The sequence below is a fragment of the Cryptomeria japonica genome, chromosome 8 (genome assembly GCF_030272615.1).
Source record: "Cryptomeria japonica chromosome 8, Sugi_1.0, whole genome shotgun sequence".
Taxonomy (NCBI): Eukaryota; Viridiplantae; Streptophyta; class Pinopsida; order Cupressales; family Cupressaceae; genus Cryptomeria; species Cryptomeria japonica.
Window position 1 is genome coordinate 202,620,816 of NC_081412.1, and position 20,814 is coordinate 202,641,629.

Here is a 20,814-nt window from a genome sequence, read left to right on the forward strand (position 1 = left end):
GGGGTTTTTTGGGCATAACGTTTCATGCAGATGAGATATCCAAAATCTAAGAACAGATTTGAGTACCCATTTTGGCATTATACAACATATCTTGAAATGGGTAGGGGGTGTTTTGGAACAACAAAGCCAAAAATTGACTGGTAATTCTGCTACTAGGCCTAATTAGGTTTATTCCACTAGGTTGAAACAGGGTTTTAACACTCCAGGCCTCAAACTCTCATACAAATGGCTCAAACATGTCTAAAATGGTCTGCCCAAACATTTACAACTATTACAAATCCTTTTGTAAGATCTTTTCTACCAACCCTAACTCCTATGCACTTCCTATGCCCAAAATCATGAGGTTTTCAGACTTTTCGGTAAATTGGCCATAACTTCTTTAAAACTTAATGAAATTGGATGCCACCACCACCAATAGTTATTTAATTCAATTCTCTAAAGAAAAAAACCAGTTTCAGACCATAAGGAGGCCGCAGATGTCCATACAAGTCTCTGCAACAGCGAAAAACCAATAGATAGTGCAGGAAAAACAATGTGTTTTGTTGATTTTCTCACCAATACACAATGTCCAACGGCCACCAACCTTGACCTCGACCATTACAAGGATTATTTAAGCATTTCCCACCATAACTAACCAGCTACAACTACCTTTCAAATCCTATGACCGTTCAACTTCCCACCTTTTGCATTTTTGCAACTTTTCACGTAACACTTCTACAAGATTTTGCAGTACTTGTAAGTTTGAAACAAAATGACTCTAGTTACATTCTAAATGGTCTATTATGACCTTATTGGACAAAATAAGACTCAACACCCTAAAACTTCACATAAGACCTCATTTACAAAAATGGACTATCATGGTGCCCCTACACCACCTGCGAGGGGTGCTACCCTCAACCTAATTTTATTTTGTAGATGCTTGCTGGCAAAGTTGGGTGGAAATACCCCAAATCCCAAAAAATTTACCCTCAGAATCTTATGTTAACCTTATAGTTCATTCAGTTGTGAACACAATTGGAGCTTGTTTGAGGCCATCCACACGAAGAAGAGGAGCAAGTTAGCTTAAAAACGCCTCAATGACCTTGTCTTTGTGCAATATAATCTTCAGTTGCGCATAAGGAAGGTAGAGGAAGCACCAGCTGGTCTAATTGATTTCGATGATATGGATCCTTACAGTGATTGGACATCACAAGAGCAGCCTCCATTGTTTACAAAGGATGACATCAATGATTTGGAGATGCAGAAAACGGGGGAGGGGGGTGGATTTGGTTTCACACTAGATGACATTGAGGAGGATGAGGAATCATTGCCAATGCCAGGTTAAGCTAGAGGCAGAGCTGCCTCTAGGATGGAGGATGAGCCACAGCCTTAGCCAGTCATATCGAGCAAGGAGGCACAATAATGCCCACAACAGACTTCTAGGACAAGACTCTCTAGTTTTTACTAGAGTTGGGAAGAGGAAAATGTAATTGTATTGATTTATTTACTTTTAGTTCTACAAAAACTATTTACTGTTTTGCTTCTGGCCATCAACATTCCTCATGAGGATGCGATTTTCTACCCACTTTGCGTTTAAATATATCTAGACTCGGCTTGTTTCTTTTGTGTACTCATTTATTGACTCATGGGATGCATCTTATAATTGAATTTTGCAAAAAAAAATGCATATTTCTAATTGCAATTTTTTAAGTTCCTGAGTTTTTTGCTGAGTATTGACCGATTTTTTCCTTAGTTTTTTTTCCGGGGCTTTGTGAGTTTTTGGTTTTGGCGAGTACTTCAACTATGGTACAAACAAAGGGTTTGGGATTTGATTGAATGATTTGAGGCCTTCAACATCCAAAGCATTCCTAGGAGTCAGAATAAGCATACTGATAGGCTTGCAGCAGTTGGTGCTTAGTTTGACATGCCAACGCATGTTGCAAACAAGGAACCACAGATTAGGCTTTTTGTGAGGCCTGTTGTCCCAGACAATCAAGTAAATTTGAAGGTATTCAAAAGTGATCAACAGATTGTCAATTTTTTGCAAACTGAAGCATAAGTTTTTGTTAAAAATCAGTCTATGTTGCAAGACCAATATGGAGATCAGATCATGTAACTCAACTCCAACAAGTTGTCTAAAGGTCTAGTTACCTTAGAAGGCATTTTCAACTCAGATGATCAACTGAAGAAGAAGATGAACTTGGCTACGGGGTGGTTATATGCTAGTTGCTATTGTCGAGGGTAGGTCACTAAATTTGAGAAAGGTATGTTCCTCAACTGAACAAGGATATGATAACATAGTTTCTTGGACCTATGAAGATTTGAATGGTTTTGACCCTAGCTTAGCCCAGCATACTATAGAACTAAACCCAGATACAAAACCAATTAGACAAGAGCAAAGGCCAATAAACCTCAAAATTGAGCCATCAATGAGGAAGGAGTTAACCAAACTCATAGAAGCCAATATCATCTTCTTGCCTTGGTCCAATTGAAAGCCAAATTTTTCTTCAACATGGAGGTGAGAGGTTTTACCATGGTGGCAAGGTTGGGAATGAACCTCCTCACAAAGTTGATCCTACCAAGGAAACTTTCTAATCCTTTTTTGTGATTGGGGAGTGGAAGAGAAAGAATGGCCTCCACTCACTCTAGATCAATGGCTAAGCCATCCTTATATACAATGTGTCCTAACAATCTTCCTTGATCAGTAGCAAATACACATTTTCTTGGGTTCAAAGACACACCATATTCCCTGCATTTCATGAACACCTGCTCAAGATGACCAAAATGGTCAGCTGCATGCTTCGAATAAACAGTTATATCATCAAGGTATATAAGCACAAACTTCGCTAATACACCCTTGAAAGCCATGTTCATTGCTCTTTGAAACATGGCACCTGCATTGGTTAGCCCAAAAGGCATTTTACAATAAGCATAGGTACCCCACTTAGCAGTAAATGTAGTCTTGTATTGGTTTGACTCTTGGACTAAAATCTGATTGTAGCCTGAATACCCATCCAAGATTGAAAACCTTTTTGAGCCACTGACCTTTTGTAGAATTTTCTCCATGGAGGGAAGGGGATAATGATCCTTAAGCGAAGCCCTGTTGAGGTCCCTAAAGTCTACACAGTCTGATTTCCCCATTCTTTTTCCTTACAGGGACAAAGTTAGCCACCCAAGAGGAGTGTTTGATAGGGAAAATGATATTGGCTTCTATGAGTTTGGTTAACTTCTTCCTCAACAGTGGCTCAATTTTTGGGTTTATTGGCCTTTGCTTTTGTCTAATTAGTTTTGTATCTAGGTTTAGTTATATAGTATGTTGGGCTAAGCTAGGGTCAAAACCCTTCAAATCTTCATAAGTCCAAGCAACAAAGTCATGATATCCTTGACAAAGCTTAATGAAGGCTTCTTGTTTTGTTTAGGAACATACCTTTCCCAAATTTAGTGACCAACCCTCAACAGTAGCAACTGGCTTATAATCACCCCTCTTTGCAGCCAAGTTTATCTTCTTCTTCAGTTGATCATCCGATTTGAAAATGCCTTCCAAAGTAACTAGACCTTTAGGCAACTTGTTGGAGTTGAGCTACATGATCTGATCTTCATATTGGTCTTGCACCATAGACTGATTTTTAGCATAAAATTATGCTTCATTTTGCAAAAAATTGACAATTCGTTCATCACTTTTGAATACCTGCCAATTTGTTCGATTGTTTGGGACAACAGGCCTCACAACAAACCCGATGTGTTGTTCCTTCTTGTTTGCAACATGCGTTGGTATGTCAAACTGAGCACCAACCGCTGCAAACCTATCAGCATGCTTATTCCAACTCCTAGGAATGCTTTGGATGTTGAAGGCCTCAAATCCTTCAATCAAGTCCCAAACCCTTTGTTTGTACGATTTGAGTAAGTTGTTCTTTGTAATGCTTTGAGCTCTAATATAAATAACAAATAACTCACTATCGCCAAATACTTGCAAAGATCTGATCTTTCTTTTTTGTGCAAGTTGGAGACCTTGGACTACGGCTTCATACTCAGCCACTTTGTTGGTGCAACTGAAATGAAGCCTAAAAGAGAAGAAATATTTATCTTGCTCAAGAGAAACTAGTATCACACCAACACTTGCATCATTCCTGTTTCTTGAACCATAAAAAAAATGCTCCATAACCCCTCCAGATCTACTTGTGTCTTAATGAGGTTAGGAGTAGGAGTATCCTCCTCATGAATACAATAGGTACCAAGCCCAATCTCTTCAATTTCAATTAATGGATCAAACTAAAAAGCATTGACCCATTCATCTAGTAAGCAATCCGGAATCTCCTCTAGAAGGGTAGCAGGCTCACAGACAATACACTCCTCCCCCTCTTCGCGCAAAGTTCAATTCATATTTATAGGGTTGGGGGCATAGGGCTCAATGTGGTTTTGTGCAATGGGCTCTGCCTTTATGGTAACCTTGGTACCATACCTTGTTTGAAATAGCATGTGGGATCAATCAAAAGACAAGTATCCACCAATCTTGGCGGTGAAGTCTCTAGATAGATAGATGGCAAAGAAGGCAGGGAGGTCCATGATTGATAAGTCTTGCAAGATAGTGCAACCAGGGCATGCGTATAGTGCCATCCAATTGGACAAACCCCTTAGTCATAGGTTCATATTCTTTGCCAAGAAGATCAGCTATCTTCTTAAGCATGACTGAGCTGCTAGCTCCTAAACCTATCATGCAATTGTGAACTAAGTTATCTCCTATGATTGAAGAGAGATAGAAAGGAGGAGGCTTACTGATTTTGCTTGAATCTTCTTCCTCCCTAGGTTGTACCAAACAGGTGGAGACTGTCTTCTTGCTGACCGCTACCTCATCACTTGATTGGTTGATGTCCTTCAATGCCTACTCAAGCAAATCCCTTTGAGATGGGATGGAAAGGGCCTCCACATAGTGACATTGAGATTGGCCTTCTTCATTTGGTCAACTATATTGAAAGGAACACCAACTGATTTTGAAGGCCCCTTTGAAGCTACAAGGTCTATCTTTGTTCTTGGGGCGACCCAGGCCTCCTCTTGCCTCCTACTCCCTTGAATGGTATTTTGACTTGTATCCAGGATAGCTACCTTGGGTGTTGGAGCTTGGGCAGATATTGATGGTGAGGCACCCTCTACCGCTTTCCTTTTTGACCTTGTGTATTGTAGCATAGCATCACCATTTGTCTGGTTTATACCACAGAATTCTGCCTCTTGCCATATGACAGAAGTAGAATCTCTTTGTATGTGAGCTTATTTGCCAACACTTGGCTGATTGCTGGTCGGAGGTGGTTGGCTCATTCCACACTACTAGAGCTTGGACAAACTCTCCATTTTGGCATGCACCTTGGTTGTGTGGCTAATTGCATGGTTGACACAAATCTTGCTCTTGGGCGAGATTGTTCTGCATTAGAACTATTGCCTTTGACTTATGTGCAGCTGTAGGATTCAAACTATTCAGGGGCCTGACATTGCTCCATTGATTTTGTCCTTGAAAAGATGACCTATTCTACTGGCAATTCTAATTTTCTGCTTGATAACGCCTACTATGCTGAGCATGTTGCCTCTTTATTTTCACCAACTCATTGCCAAAGTTATGCAACAGAGCCTTGACCTCATGGAGCTCACTTGACAATGAAGCGGATGTGGATGGATGACTTGTGGGCGCCATGTAGATAGGAGCCAAGGTGGGTTGTTGATTAGGAGCTTCTGGGAATAGAGGCATTGGCGGCCTTAGCGCCATCTTCCCAACCTGTATCAAACAATTTCCTGCCTTTATGGCTATGTCATACGCATCTATTAGAGAAGTTATATCCATTGATTGTATCATGACAGCTACATTACTATTGAGATCTCTTAGATAATACAAGAAAGCATGATTGGGAGATGGCTTCACTAGAGTAGGGATTCTATCCCATTTCTTTTGGAATCTGAAATTGAAGTCTCGCATGATTTCATGAGGTGCCCTCTTGATTGTAGTTAGTTGTTCAACAAGTGATAGGTGATCATTTTTGTCTTCAAAATGGTCACACAATTTCTCCCCTAATTCGCCCCAATTGTGAATGGAGTTAGGCGGTAACCCTCTATACCACTACAAGGCTTTTCCTTTCAAGGAAGTGGCCAAGAGCCTAATAGCAACATCATCCTCAGTGACATTACAGACGGAGAAGATGTTTGCAATGTCTTGAATGTGCTATATAGGAGTAGTAGTTGTTTCACCAGTAAAATAGGGTATACTCTTTAATGCAGCCACTGGTATATCATTTCTTTGGGTTAAAATGAGAAAAATTCCCCCATTGAAAGTAACATAAACCTAATTTCTAGCCATTTGAAACAATGGTCTATTGATATGGGTGGTGGGAGCCCTAGACTATAATGGTCTTTTAAATGGAGGGGTAGAATGAGACCTGGTTGATGGAGTGCTTACAACCTTTAACACCCCTGACCGGTGACAATGAAGGTCTACCTCTCCCTCCTCTAGAACTTGAAAATGAGAGTTCTGCAAATTGAAAATTAACTCTAGAAGACGCCCTTGTATGAATTTTGGGCATGAAATCAGCAACAGGTCATGAACAAGAGAGACTGGATCTGTAATTAAAGTCGAAATGCTTGAATGATGACTACCTCCAAAGGTTGAGATATAAGAACACTGAATCCTTAGCATGTGAGTTGAAACCCTGTCCCACTAGGCGTGCCAAAAACTTGTCAAAAAAAGTTTGCACCCTTGTTGAGTTATCAACTCAGCAACCTTGTAAAACATGGAAACAACCCAAAAGTGTGGGACCTTGTGCAAGGGGGTTGAATCTTTAGAGAGGGCCGACTTCCTTCTCAATCCAAGTGCAGGTGTTGAACCAATTCAACACTCCAAATTCTACTTCTAAACCTATCCTAATAGCTTGCAGAGGAAAAGGGAAGAAGGAAATGCTAAAATGAAAGGAGGTGATGCACCAAGATAAGAGATGTTACTCTCCCAACCTAGAAATTACACAAAGAATCAATCAAAATACATTGGAGATGCACAAACTTCAATTGCATGAAGGACCCCAATCGTATGTATGGAGGTTAGAATTTGTTGAATGTCGAAGGGGAGAAGGTTTCCCACAAGTCACACTCAAAAAACAAGTTAACACAACATATAAATGAGAAAGCCACAAAACATACACTTATAATGAAGGTAAGGAAACATACACAACATGCATAAGTTAAAGAGAGGTGAGAATGATAATTTCAATTCATGCTCAGGCCAATGGCCAAACTTACAGTTGCAAAAATGCAAGAAAATATACAAATATTCAAAAGAAGTGAAGAGCAAAGAGTAGCTCCATCGAGCAAAGAGAGAACCCTTTACAATGAGGTATAACAATCTATATATAGAAAACTGGTTGTAGAGGAGAGACCAATGGTCAAGGAGGGGAAACCTTGACCCTAGCGTGTACAAAGGAATGTCAGTTAGGGAAGGCAAGGAGGTGCATAGACCTGACATGGTGTGCATGCAAGAAACTTGGCCATGCTCTGACAAGGTAATCCCAAGACGAAAAGTACTTCTAGAAGGTGGATTGTCTGACATTCCAAAGTCAGAGAATGCAGGTCTAACATGAAGGCCATCAAGTAACCATAAATAAGCATGGCTTTGGACTCCACCTGATGGCAATGCTACAAAAATCATTAAGTGTGCCCTTGTAGTTCCACGAATGAAAGAAGACAAGTCGAAGGAGTTGGTGGAGCATTAAGAACCTTGGGTGTTGATCACGCCATCTAAAAGTGTAGATGTCCCTAGAGGTCAGATGTCTGTCCTTGCTGCAAAGAAAGAGGAAACAAAAAACCCTGAGATTTCGAGTTCAAGGAAAAAAGTCTTGAGCACTAGGAATTTCAGGATTCCGGGTTCAAGGAAGGCAAAAGGATTGAGAACTAAGAATTTTGGGATCCTGGGTTCAAGGAAGGGAAAAGGGCTGAGAATTGAGAATTTCGGGATTCCAGGTTCAAGGAAGGAAAAGGGCTTGAGAACTGGGAATTTCGAGATTTTGAGATCCTAGGTTCAAGGAAAGGAAAAAGACTTGAGAATTGAGAATTTCGAGATTCCAAGATTCCGGATTCAAGGAAGGAAAAGGGCTTGAGAACTAGGAATTTCAAGATTCTGAGTTCAAGGAAGGAAAAGGGCTTGAGAACTGGGAATTTCGGGAATCCGAGATTCCAAGTTCAAGGAAAAGGGCTTGAGAACTAGGAATTTCAAGATTCCGGGTTCAAGGAAGGGAAAAGGGTTGAGAACTGGGAATCTTAGGATTCCAGTATTTCAGGTTCAAGGGAGGGAAAAGGGCTTGAGAACTGGGAATTTCGGGATTCTGGGATTTTGGGTTCAAGGAAGGAAAAGGGCTTGAGAACTGGGAATTTTAGGATTCCGAGATTTCGGGTTCAAGGAAGGGACAAGGGCTTGAGAACTTCCCACTCTTGACAAGACAACACTTGACATTTGATGATTCTATTGGTTTTGTCCTTGATCAAATGGGGCAGCGCCGGTCCATGAAGCATATCTCTGATCGGTTCTCACTGATGGACCAAGGGTGTCATAAAATGACAACATTTTCATAACATCCATTGAGGAAATGGGACCCACTAACATTGTTAAAGTCATAATGGACAATGCAAAGAATTGTGGAGATACTAAGTTATTGGTTGAGAAACAATACTCACATCTTTTGAACACCTTGTGTGTTTCACTTTATCAATCTTATGCTACAAAAGATTTGAGAATAAAATTAATTGGATCATAGAGTTGTATGCAGAGGTTGGGGACATCAAGATGTTCATCACCAACCACCACATGTCTCGAGGCTTTTTTAAATCATGCTATTGAAGGTAAGCGAAGTATTATAAAATTTACATTTTCATATTTTGATTGTGCATTCTAAATCTTCTTTGATTTTTTTTTTAATTTTAATTATTTTCTAAAAAAATTTAATAGGTTGCAAAGATCCATTTTGCCTCCAACACAATTGTCTTGAGATGATTTGTGAAAGTTAGAGAGACACTTTCTAGCATAGTGATTAGCTAAAAATTGGTCTATATGAAGGCAAAGCAGCATTGAAAGGGCAACAAAAATTAACCAGATGATATTAGATGACTCATGGTGGGGTTGTGTGGAGTATCTCCTCAGTCATGTTGGAATTGTCCCATTTTACATTATGCATAATTCCAAAAGATAAATTTGGAAATCAATGAAACAATTTATAGATAGTCTGATATATGCATACCTATCCTCAAATATATTGCCAATATAATTTCCAAGAATGAGATTGACAGGCAACACGGTCAGTCCAAGGAGTGCAAGAAAAATAGCCACTGTACTAGTTGTCCAGTTAAAATAATATGCTGTAATAACGCTGGATTCAGAAATCACCATCTCTGTTGCATACTTGAGCATAAAATAGATTAGTAGCATCACCTGCACACACAGAATTTCAAAAAAATTAATCAATGTAGAAACAATATTAACAATTGATGATCTGAAAGAGAATACCCACCATATTAAAAAACGAGCATTTGAGAAAATCTCTGGTTAAATTCAAAAAAGTTCTATACCAATCCAGTAATTTATTAATATATGTGATTGTTTCTTATTTAATTAAATAGATTGTGCTGAAACAAAGGTAGCAATATGGACAAAGTTCGATGCTGAGAAAGAAGCACAAGGAGTGTACATATATTGTGTGACGAAAATAAAGATCATTCCTGTTTTGATTATAATTATTACATAAGATACTCAATAATCCCAACACCACAATAACAAAATGTGGATAACAAATTCAATGATTAAGAAGAACCAAAAAATGCAGTATAACAGGCTACGAAGAAATTTCTGATTGTTGTATTTGTCAAACAATTTTAGAAGTTTTGTATTAATTAAAGGAAAATATATTGCAATGCAAAAGCAGGCTCATAGAGCAGCAAAATATGCACCACCAAAAAAATACTGTTCTGGAAGCATCATTTGAAACATAGCTTAAAAACAGCAGCCAATTGCATACTCCAGAAACAACACTAAGACAGCAAATACCGAATAAGTTTTAGCATGCAAAGCAAAAATTTGCAAAAAAAGAAAGCTATTCTAGTAAATCATACCAACTGTATATACAGTGGATAAACTCCAAAACAACAGGCCATTGATCTTTAAATAAGGCCGAGAAACTTGCCTACTCACCCACGGTCCTTCTGCTAGGCCGGCTAATCAAAGAAGGGGTGCCTTTCCTTTGGGGCAGAATGTATGTATCTCTATGAAGCATCACCCTTTGTTTGTAATTCCAAGTGCTAATTTGAACTCAACAGATTCCTTATGCTTCAGTAAAGGGACCTCACCCTCCTGCATTGGAACAGCTTGGAAGTAATATATCAACCCATGCCCAAAGCTTGTGTAGAACCTAAGCTGCCAACAAGAAGACATTTTTTGGCTGTTGTTTGTGCCATTGCTCCTGCATGACATGTACGAATCATTTAATCGAGTCATGCAGCAGGATCTGTACCAAGAATTGGAAATGGACTTGCTTGAAGTTATTGCTTTTCATTACTTGGCTGTTGCACTTGCTTTTTTATGTAAATCCCTCATTTGAATGATGCAATATCCCATTAAAATAATTTGAGTTTTGCTGTTACCAACTTTTGCATCCATGTCATGAAGAGTGCCATCAAACTTATTAATGGCCTTTAGCATGACTCCAAGAATTCTGAATTCTGCATGATAGGCTCCTCTCTAATCCTATAAGCTATATTACCAATAAAATGCTGCCTAGCACTAAAGAGCTTGCCTCCATTGTGATTGGTAATTTTTAGGCTTAAAACTTGGGTTGGTTGCAGGGTATTTAGCCCAACAAAGAACTTGACAAAGACTTGATGATCAGTTCTTTAGATAGGAGGAATTCGAAAGGAAGTAAGATTTGTACTTGTAGTGGTCTTTGCATCTGGATGACCTTTGTATTGAAATTTTGGATAAGAGGGAGCAAGTTTGATGCTATGCTCAGGAAAAGTAAGAATGGCCATATTCTATAATAAAGATAGATGAGATGTTAGCTATAAGAATTTTGAACAAGAACTGATTAATTTAGTTGGTATTGAAATTGGCATGAAGAGCTTTATCAGGGCTCCCAATCATTTCCCTCCCAAAGCCTAATAAGTTGCTTATCCTTGTTGAGTCTGGGCTGAAGATTCATAGTTAGGCTGTCAATATCCCTTTTCTTTCTCTTATAAGATCTTAACAGGTGGATTAGTTTGAAGAAGCAATTACATAGATTTGTGACATAGGTGTTTGCTTCTCCTTAGATACATCAAATGATTTACATTATCAAAAACTTAAAACCTTTTGATTTATATTATCAGCACGTCTCCAAACAGTAGGGATTCTTCAATCCATTGACCGTCAAAAATGCCCTTGACAGACTCTTGGACTACATCCTCCATTGGCAGGGCTACTGCACATTGCTCTTCAACTTGGGGTTGATCCACAAGGCTCACTTGCTCATTATCTTGAACACTGTCTTCCTTAGTTGCAGGGACAACACAATCCCCCTCTGTCACATATTCCTTTTGAGCAAGGACAACAAAATAATCTGCTGCCACAGTCTGATAGACTGGTTCATTTTGGTTAGCACCTAGCAACTCCATCCTTTCATCATCGGGGAGTGTGGCATTGATATAGCATTGGAAGGGTATGATAAACTCAACTTGCTGCAAGCATCTTGACAGGGCCCTCCTAGCACCAATTCTGTTGAGCAGGAAGGAGGGTAAAAAGCTATAAAGTTACTCCTCGAAAATATAGACTGATATGATTTGGATTTAGCTGTTTAGACATTCATCATGCCAGCCCTCCTTCTAGCGCCAATTTTGTTGACATGTCTAAAGTCGCATTGCTACGACTCTATCTGGCTAACACAAAATAGAACGATCTCGCCAAGTATCCTATCCTCTCTTGTATAAGGAAGCCCTATTGCTGTTTTAGTTGATCAATGGGGACAACCTCAAGGTTCCAAATGTTAGTTCTTGACTGCAGGATAACTCAGTGATCGATGTGTTTTGCTGGGAGCAAAAGGGGACTTACGTTTTGCAACAAGCTGGTCAGTTGCGATTCAGTATTCAGCATAGGAAAGGGAAGGGTTCAAGGAAACCTAAGATTAGCCAGACTGGTATGCAGGTAGACAGATTCAGCATAACCAATCCCTACTTGGCTAGAATAACTCACAACCTCGCAGAAACGGTGCAATCTTCAAAGGGACTTGGAAGATTTTCAGACTGCAAATGCATGGCTAAGCACCCAATTCTAGCGCAGCTCAGATGGACACCTGCAATTGAACTGATCGCAATTAAATGCTCAAACTAACCATACACAAGAACATAAAATCAATATCTCCTCAATGGTATGAGCCCGAATCCATCAAAAACCTGCACACCCAAAGCAGAAAGATCTACCTAAAATGCTGAAGGAAACCATGCAAACAGAAGAAAACAAAAAATAAAAAACACCATATTTCAATGTTCATATATTTGCTTCAACTGCCATTACAACAATTTCTGTAGCATCTCTATGCTACTGCTAAATTTAACCTTCTACAATCTAGTCTATTCTAACTGAAATCTACCAGCCTAACTGCCTAAAAATCTAACCCTTTAAAAGAAGAAGGCCTCTGCCTTTTATAGAATTTACAATTTGAATTGGTGACCAGGATTGACTGCATCCAACGGTTGCAACCTGCCCACTAGAAGTTGGCAGCTTTAACCCACTTAATTCTTAGTTATCCTCTCAACCACTATCGCAACTACCTATCACTGTCTAGATTCAATTTGGGTCTATTCGGTAGTTGGACATAACTAGCCTGTGTCCCTCTGTTTTAAAATAACTTGAGCGGGACCCACAGACAGCCTTACATTTAAACAATTTCAGTTTTCAAAACTGAATTTTTGGAATTAATCCAACTATGCATTATTCTAGAATGTATAGACTTGGTAACATTATGTGTTCTTTGTCTTTCGGTATCGGTGGTGGCGCAACACGCTTCCCAATGCTTGGTTCCCATCTCACACTCTGCATCTTCTTCTCCATCTTTAATAACGATCAAGGCTCCTTGACGTCTCAGGCTTTCTCTTGGTTCTTCCAGACGATGCTTTCGACCTGCAAACAATCAATTTCACTTTAATAAATCAATTTGAAAAATTAATTAAATTAATTTGACAAATACTAAATTTTGATTGCTGTCTGGTTTCGTCTCGGTGGAGTTTGGGCTTGAGAAGCTCCTTGTGAGATGTATCTTTTACATGCCTCTATTCAAACGTGAACTCTGATCCTTTGTCTTGATTCGCTCTCGAAATTAAAGCCTGAGAAGCATTTTGCAAGATGTTTCTAAGTTTATAAAATGTCCTTGCCTTCACTTTCGGCCGACTTTGACGTCTGGAGAGACTTGATTTCACGTTTTACTTGCTCTCAAAATTGAATTTTGTGTCTTTGAAACTTTTGAGAGATGTTTGTTTTTCATGCTAAATGTTTCCTTGGCCGAATTTCGGGTGAATTGACCTTTTTGCGAGATTTTCTACCGACTTAGCATTTTTCCCTCATTGGTTGCAAAATACGAGTTCTTTATTTTTCAAAATAAGCAATTAACCCCTTTAAACGCCCTCTTCCTTTGCTCTAAATATCAGGCATTTCAGTGACAAGAAGAGAACATTATTTTGCGACTTAATTTAATAACTCCCCCCAGAGCCAAGTTCTTGTTATTTTCGGCCTATTTTAATCTTTTAAAAGCGATTTGGCATTCTACCTCATTTTATGAAATTCAGGATTTTTAGCGATTTGGTGCGATTTTGATGTTTATCGAGCCCTTTGTCCTGCATTTTTATGAGAGCTTCGGTCCTCTTGGGCCTTATTTGCCCGACTTTCTCTTCATTCCATTTTCAGGCCAAACGGCCTCTGTGTTTTCGAGTGAATTGACCTTTTGAGTTTTAACGTTTCTTTATGGGCATTTTTGGCGAATTAGACCTATCAATGAATTTCAGCTTACAAGCCGAGTTTGTGAGTTTAACATCTTCGGCCTCTAAGCCAGCTTTGTGAGCTTCGACTTTCACTTCTTTTTGGCCAAAAGGAACTGAATGTGCGATTTTGACGTTTATGCACGACTTAGTTCTCTTCAATTTCGGCTCAGGAGGACTTTAGGCGCGATTTGGAAATTGCGGCTATGAAAGACATTTTGCGAACTGGTTAAGTTTCGGCCTATGGAGGAGATTTGTGAGCCATGTCTCATTTCAGGGGTGAACTAAGCATTTCGCGCAAACTTCCCATCCTTCACTCCTTTTCGGCTCTTTGCGCATTTTTGGCCTGTGAGGAAGTTTTGTGAATTTGATGAATTTCGTCTTGAGGAGATGTTTTGGGCAGCTTAGGTGAATTTTGGCCCAAAGGGGATTTCCCGAATTTTGAACTTCTTTACGATTTCGGCCCGAATGAGGTCCTGGCCCAATTTTGAACTCGAATAGCCAATTTCGGGTTGGAAGCCGACTTTGATAGGCTTTGTGTATTTCGGCCTCCTTTGCAATTTCAGGTATTTAGAAGGATTTGTGCGATTTTCACTTGGATAACTCTCCTTTCATTCTTTTCAATTTTCGGGCTATAAGCCGATTTTGGGAGTTTTGGTTTTCGGCATACAAAAGCCTTTTGTGCGATTTAGTTTTAGTTCATTTCGGGCTTTAAGTTCGTCGGCCACATGAAACACTTTGTGTGATTTGAACCTTGAGATAAAATTGGCGTCCTATAGTGTTTTGGGGCGATTTACAGCCTCGTAAATTCTTCACATTTTCCTTTACAAGTCCGAATTTCACACATACTGGGCTCTTTGAATCCGCTTTGACGTTTCCTTGGCCTCTTCCCGGGTTTGCAAAGTCTGAGCTATCTTTAGGTTTTGACTCTAAATGCTTAAACATTGGGATTGCAATCAGTTTCAACAGGCATGCTTCCGTACTCCTCTTCTATACAAGCAGACAGAACAGGGGTCCCTGTTTGAAGAAAACAGGGTGTGTGAGACCACAACACGTCAACAAGAATCAGAGGTTAGCATAGTAATCAGACCTTGAAGTTAAACTCAGACCTAAGCAACAATAATCAGACCCTAATCAGACCTACATGGTGATAATCATAACTTAATCAATGAATCAGACTTACAGATATCAAGATCATAACCTTAAAACATGGGAGCAGAATAAAGTGCAGACCGGGATGCTTTGAAGAGAAGAAGATTGTGTAAATCCAAGGCAATTGAGACTGGGTTTTGAGGCATTTTTTAGTAGAAAACATAAGTTGCAGAGGCAGGATCAGATTGGACTACTTAATTTTTATTGATTGTGATGCCTTATCATGTGTTCTACATTTTATTCACAATATGTTTACTTTCTTTTCAGGTTTTGATACATGAAAGGTCAGCTCATAGTGGAAGGCTTGACGCTCGAAGCCAGCCGAGATGGAGAGTATCACAATATCAACACATTCAGACCGAGTCAACAAGGAGATCCACACAAATGTTGCAATCAGCTCACTAAGGAATGAAATCATGATTAACAACTCCAATGATCCACAAGGTTAATAAGACAAGAAAGGAAGTTGGGACTTCAATATCACAGAAAGAAGACTTAAGAAGGTTACACAAGAGAGAAGTCACACTTGTATCTCCCACTTTCAACATTACAATTGCTACATAAGGGTTACTCCACAAGTTAGCGGTTTTCAACATGGGGAGGCTTACAACACCAGGGTGTTCAAATATAGATCAAAGGTAACAAAAAGGTATTCGAGACTACTACAACATGAAGGTATCCTCACACATCAAGGCAAGCTTTTCTATGTAAGGTGTAGGCACCATAGAAGATAATTGAAGATAGTAATAAAAGACTTCAAGGGGAAAAGATTCATTATCATACATCGTCAAGAAGACAGCTAGCAGCAAGGCAAGCTGATCAAGTCAGGATGATCAAGGCAAGATAGGTAAGCAAGGGTAAAGGATTGACTTGACCAAGGTGATGCTTCCCGTCATCATCACACCAATCTTAGAGATGATGAATATCAAGTGATGTTGCTCAACTACATATGCATTTGATGAGAGATCAAGCCCACCAAGCAGACTGAGGTGGCATCCTTCCACATCAGCATGTCCTGATGCAATGTTCCTAACTCACCCATGGAGGCACAAAGTTCAAGATACCTAACCTCATTTTCTATTGGTTCACATTCAATGTGTGACATTAAATGTAATTTTCTCATTGGCCAAAGGGAGTTGTTGTATCAAACCCTAATTAGGGTTTCCGACTTGTAATCTTGGCCATTGATTGTAATGAGACCTCTATATAAGGCTCAGTTTTTTCATTTGTAAAGGTTAACATAAGAATAGTATAGTAAGATAATAGAGTAAAAGATAGAATAGGAGTTAGATTAGGAGAAGGCAAAGATTGTTGCCAAGACCTTTTTGTAAAGAGCATATGATTCCATTGAATCTATGGTGGATTCAATGTGTTGTTTCAACAAGTTGTGTGATCTCTACTTCTTATTTTCTTTCATGTTGATTAGATGAATGAAAGGAATTATGAATGATTAATGATGAAATTTGTTTGTCCATACCACAAGCAATTTGTTGATTGTAAGTTTGCCTTGCATGGTCAAGTGGAATCCTTAAATGAGCTTAACTTCAATTTCTATTCATACCTTGATATGCATCACCTTGATGGTATCCTTGTTAATAGTGATTAGAGCATCACATGCTTACTATAGAAGGTCACACTAGCTTTGTGGAGTTGTTCATTGATGGCGAAGCAGAGCTTAGTTGAATTTCACCCAATCATTCATTGTCTCTTGCATTCTTAGGAGTAGTGTAGTCTTCTTAAACCCTATCCTTTTACCCTTCTAAATCAATTTAATTTCCACATTCCAGCAACATCCAAACGTTCAACAGTCATGTACTCAACGTAAGTCCCCCTTGGATTACCAGCAATCACATCAACCAATTAAGCTATCCACAAGTCCAGACCTGGCAATAGAAACTGTTGTCATTTTATGACACCCTTGGTCCATCAGTAAGAACCGATCAGAGATATGTTCCATGGACCAGCACTGCTCCAGTTGATCAAGGATAAAAGCAGTGGAATCATGGTTTGAAGTGTTGCCTTGTCGGAAGTTCCTAGGCCCTCTTTTTCTCTTCCCCCAGAACTTCGGAACCCTGAGGTTCCTAAGTTCTTTGCCTTAGCCATTTTCTTTCTTGCTCCAGAACTCCAGAACCGCGAGATTCCGAAGTTCCCTTCCTTCCCTTAGCTTTTCTCCAGTTTCTCCGGAACTCCAGAACCCCGAGGTTCCGAAGTTGCCTCCTAGCCCTTCTTCCTTCTTTTCTTCAGAACCCCGAGGTTCCGAAGTTCTCTTCCTCGCTTCCCCTTCTTCTCTACGGAACTCCGGAACCCCGAGGTTCCTAAGTTCCTTCCCCCTTTGCCTTCTCTCTCTAGTTCCTCTGGAACCCCGAGGTTCCGAAATTCCTTTTCTTCTCTTCCTCTCTCTATCCCGGAACTCCGAAACCCTAAGGTTCCGAAGTTCCTTGCACCTTCCCTTGTCTTCCTCACTTCGGGAGTCCGAGCTTCCGAAGTCTCCGGATTTCCTTCCGACATGCAACACTTCCAGATGGCATGATCGACACTCAAGGCTTTAAATGCTCCGACATTTTGGTGACTTGTACACCACCTTTTGGGTGCATTAAATGTTTTTGGCAGGATTTCCATCAAGGGAGGTACGAGGCCATGCTTGGTGACTTATGTCATGTCTGACTTTGGAAGGTTAGTCAATCCACCTTCTCAAGATTGCCCTTTGTGGGTATGGCTAGGTTGCTTGCATGTACCAGTCAAGTGCATGCACTTCCCTGCACTTCCAGACTGACATGCTGGGGTCATGATCACCCTTGTAACCATTTTTTCTATATAAAGGTTGTTAAGCCTCATTGTAAATGGTTCTCTCCCTACTGACTTGAGCTATTTCATGCTCTCCCACTTCTCTTGTATTTATCTTGCATTTATGCACCTGTAAGTTTGGCCATTGGCCTTATAATTAATTGAAAATCACCATTCTTGCCTTCTTTCAACCTATGTATGTTGTGTATGTTTTCTTACCTTCGTCATAGGTGGCTTTTCTCTCCATATATGTTGTGTTAACTTGTTTTCTGAGTGTGACTTGTGGGAATCCTTCTCCCCTCTTGACACTTAGCGAATTCTAACCTCCATACATGCATTGTAGTCACTCATGCAACTGAAGTTTGTGCATCTCTTGGGTGTTTCAGTTAATTCTTTGTGTCATCTCGGTGGGGGGAGGAACAATCTCTTCTTGGTGCATCACCTCCTTCTATTTTAAGCATTCTCTCTTCACTTTACCTCTGCAAGTTGTTAAGGTGGGCTTAGGAATTAGTTTTGAAGTGTTCAGTTAGTTCAACACCTGCACCTAGACTGAGAAGGAAGCCGGCCTTCTTCGGAGATTCAACCCCCTTGCGCAACGTCCCACACTTCGGGGTTATTTCCATGTTTCACAAGGTTGCTGAGTTGATAGCTCAGCAAGGGTGCGAGCTTTTGTGATAACAAAAACCTTGGATTCATCTTGGTTGATCATATAATTTAGCATCCAGGAAGATTTTGATCAAGAGAGGATAGAGTGCCTTTGATATTTTATTCTAAGTTGCATAGTGCATAAAAAACACATCAACAGTGTCGACTTTGGAGGATGTGTTAGTATGTGTGGTTTGTTGGTTTCGACCTGCAAGGATGTATTGTGATGGATTTGGGTCCCCTCTTTCTCTTGGAGTGGAGCACTTTGGGTATTTTTGGTCCAGGTGGCTAATTTTGTGCAATATTGTTTACTTTGTCTATGGCCAACCCTCAACTAGGTTCTTGATAGTCTAACTTGTATTTAAGAAGTGCAAATATCATAGTAGTATCTGATGAAGCTATTCCCTTCACGTGTGATAATACTAGTGCCATAAATATTTCAAAGAATACGGTAATGCATTCAAGAACTAAGGATATCTCAATCCAATATCATTTCTTAAGAGAAAAGGTTGCAAAAAAGGAAGTCAGATTGGAATATATTTCTACAAAAGAACAGGTGGCAAACATTTTTACTAAAGCGTTGGCGAAGGAAACCTTTGAGTATCTCGGGCTGAAACTAGGGATCATTGCCCCTCCTTTCTCTAACTAGATGCATAGATGAGGTGCATCTCTCCACGGGGAGATTCTTGAGCTTATTCTTTGTCTCTTGGATTGATGTTGTTGCTACTCTTAGGGGGGAAGTAGAGTATATGGTTTTTTTTTGGTTGTTGGAGAGTAGTGTCAGTAGGGATGATGCAAAGATTGGCATATCATGTTGTGCCCTTTGTCTTTGATGTCAAAGGGGGAGAGAGCTCTTGATGTTGGAAGAGAAATTTTGGTGTTACTAAGCTTATTTCTCAAGCGTTGCTATCAATGACAAAGGGGGAAATTGTTGGAAATATGAGTTATGTTGTCATTAATGCCAAACTTGGTGTTCCGGATGCAGTCTGGTCTTGTATTATGAGTTATCAAACTTTGCTCTATCAGATTACACAAACTTTGATTAGGTTAGTTAAATTGAAATGAGATCAACTAGTGGTCATGTTTCTGTTATGACTTCAAGTTTTGTTTCATGGTAAAGAAAACTCTATTATAGTCACTTAGTCCTCCGTTGAAGCAAAGTAGAAGGAAGCCATCAGTGTAGGTTGTGAGGTAGTGTGGTTGCAATGGCTACCCTATGACTTTCAGCTTAATCTAGTCACACCAACTTCACCATACTATGCTAATCACATGTAAGTTTCAAGTGACATAATTTCCTCCCTCATTAAATAACAAGTGTGCACATATGCATTCCTTTTGTTCCCATTTCCCCCACATTTTCCTTCTTACACTAGAAAATAGTTATGGAAGAATTAAAAAACAGCTAACTCATTGCAATAAAATTGATTTTGATGAAGATATTTATTTGCAAAACAAATTTTAGACTATTTTGTTTTACTCCAAGATGAGAGCATGATATATTCACCAGAAATCAAACTTATTTATTTTGGTTCAGCATGCTTCTACAGTTCTTTGAACTCTTGAGATTGTTTGTGGATTGTCATAAACAACATCTATCAACATGTGGCCTTTTGGGTGTGTTGCTTCCAAGCTTTTCCTAGGATTGTCATTCCTTTAAGGGGATTCAAAAGATGTCCTTTACAAGACAACAACTTAGTAGGACTGCTAACTTGCTAAGAATACAAGTAAATATTTTAGACAAGTTGGAATATCTGGATAAACGTAGTAAAATAGAGAAGGTCAAAAGTAAGCTACAAATAACATGCCGAACAGAATCAGACATTTCCATAAACCATAGCAATCAAATCATACTCTTTTGTGTGCACTGCTAAGCTTTTCCTAGGCTTTCCTTTGCTCCAAGGGATTCAGAGTAAGTCCATTTGAAGCAAATGATTGAGCAACTCGGGGAAGATTGCTAACTTGCTAAAAATACAACCAAATGTTTTGGATAATTTTACTAACTTGCTAACATTACATCCAAATGTTTTGCATAAGTTTTGCAATTTCTATATAAATGAAATTAAAGCAAAGAAGGGAGGGCAATAAAGTTCAACAAAGTGCATGGTGACCAGAATAATACTTGCTTATCATTCATGTTCTTCTTGATGGGATTCGTGCAATGTGAGCATGAAGAGAATGGTAACTAGAAAAACTATCCCAGATATTTATCATACCCTACAAAGAAAATCTCTTTGTTTGAAGATG

At 39.5% G+C, this 20,814-nt stretch overlaps 1 protein-coding gene across 9 annotated transcripts in view; it reads right to left on the reverse strand.

Annotated features, from left to right (window-relative positions):
• The window catches only part of LOC131048348 (SPX domain-containing membrane protein OsI_21475), a 275,121-nt gene that overhangs the window by 86,992 nt on the left and 167,315 nt on the right, over positions 1 to 20,814 (reverse strand). For all 9 annotated transcript variants that reach the window (XR_009106396.2, XM_057982273.2, XM_057982271.2 and 6 more), the window contains one exon: positions 9,237 to 9,427. Coding sequence is in view for 8 of the 9 variants with exons in the window: in XM_057982273.2 (XP_057838256.2) it covers positions 9,237 to 9,427 (191 nt within the window). In the remaining variant the exon portion in view is untranslated. The remainder of the gene's footprint in view (positions 1 to 9,236; positions 9,428 to 20,814) is intronic.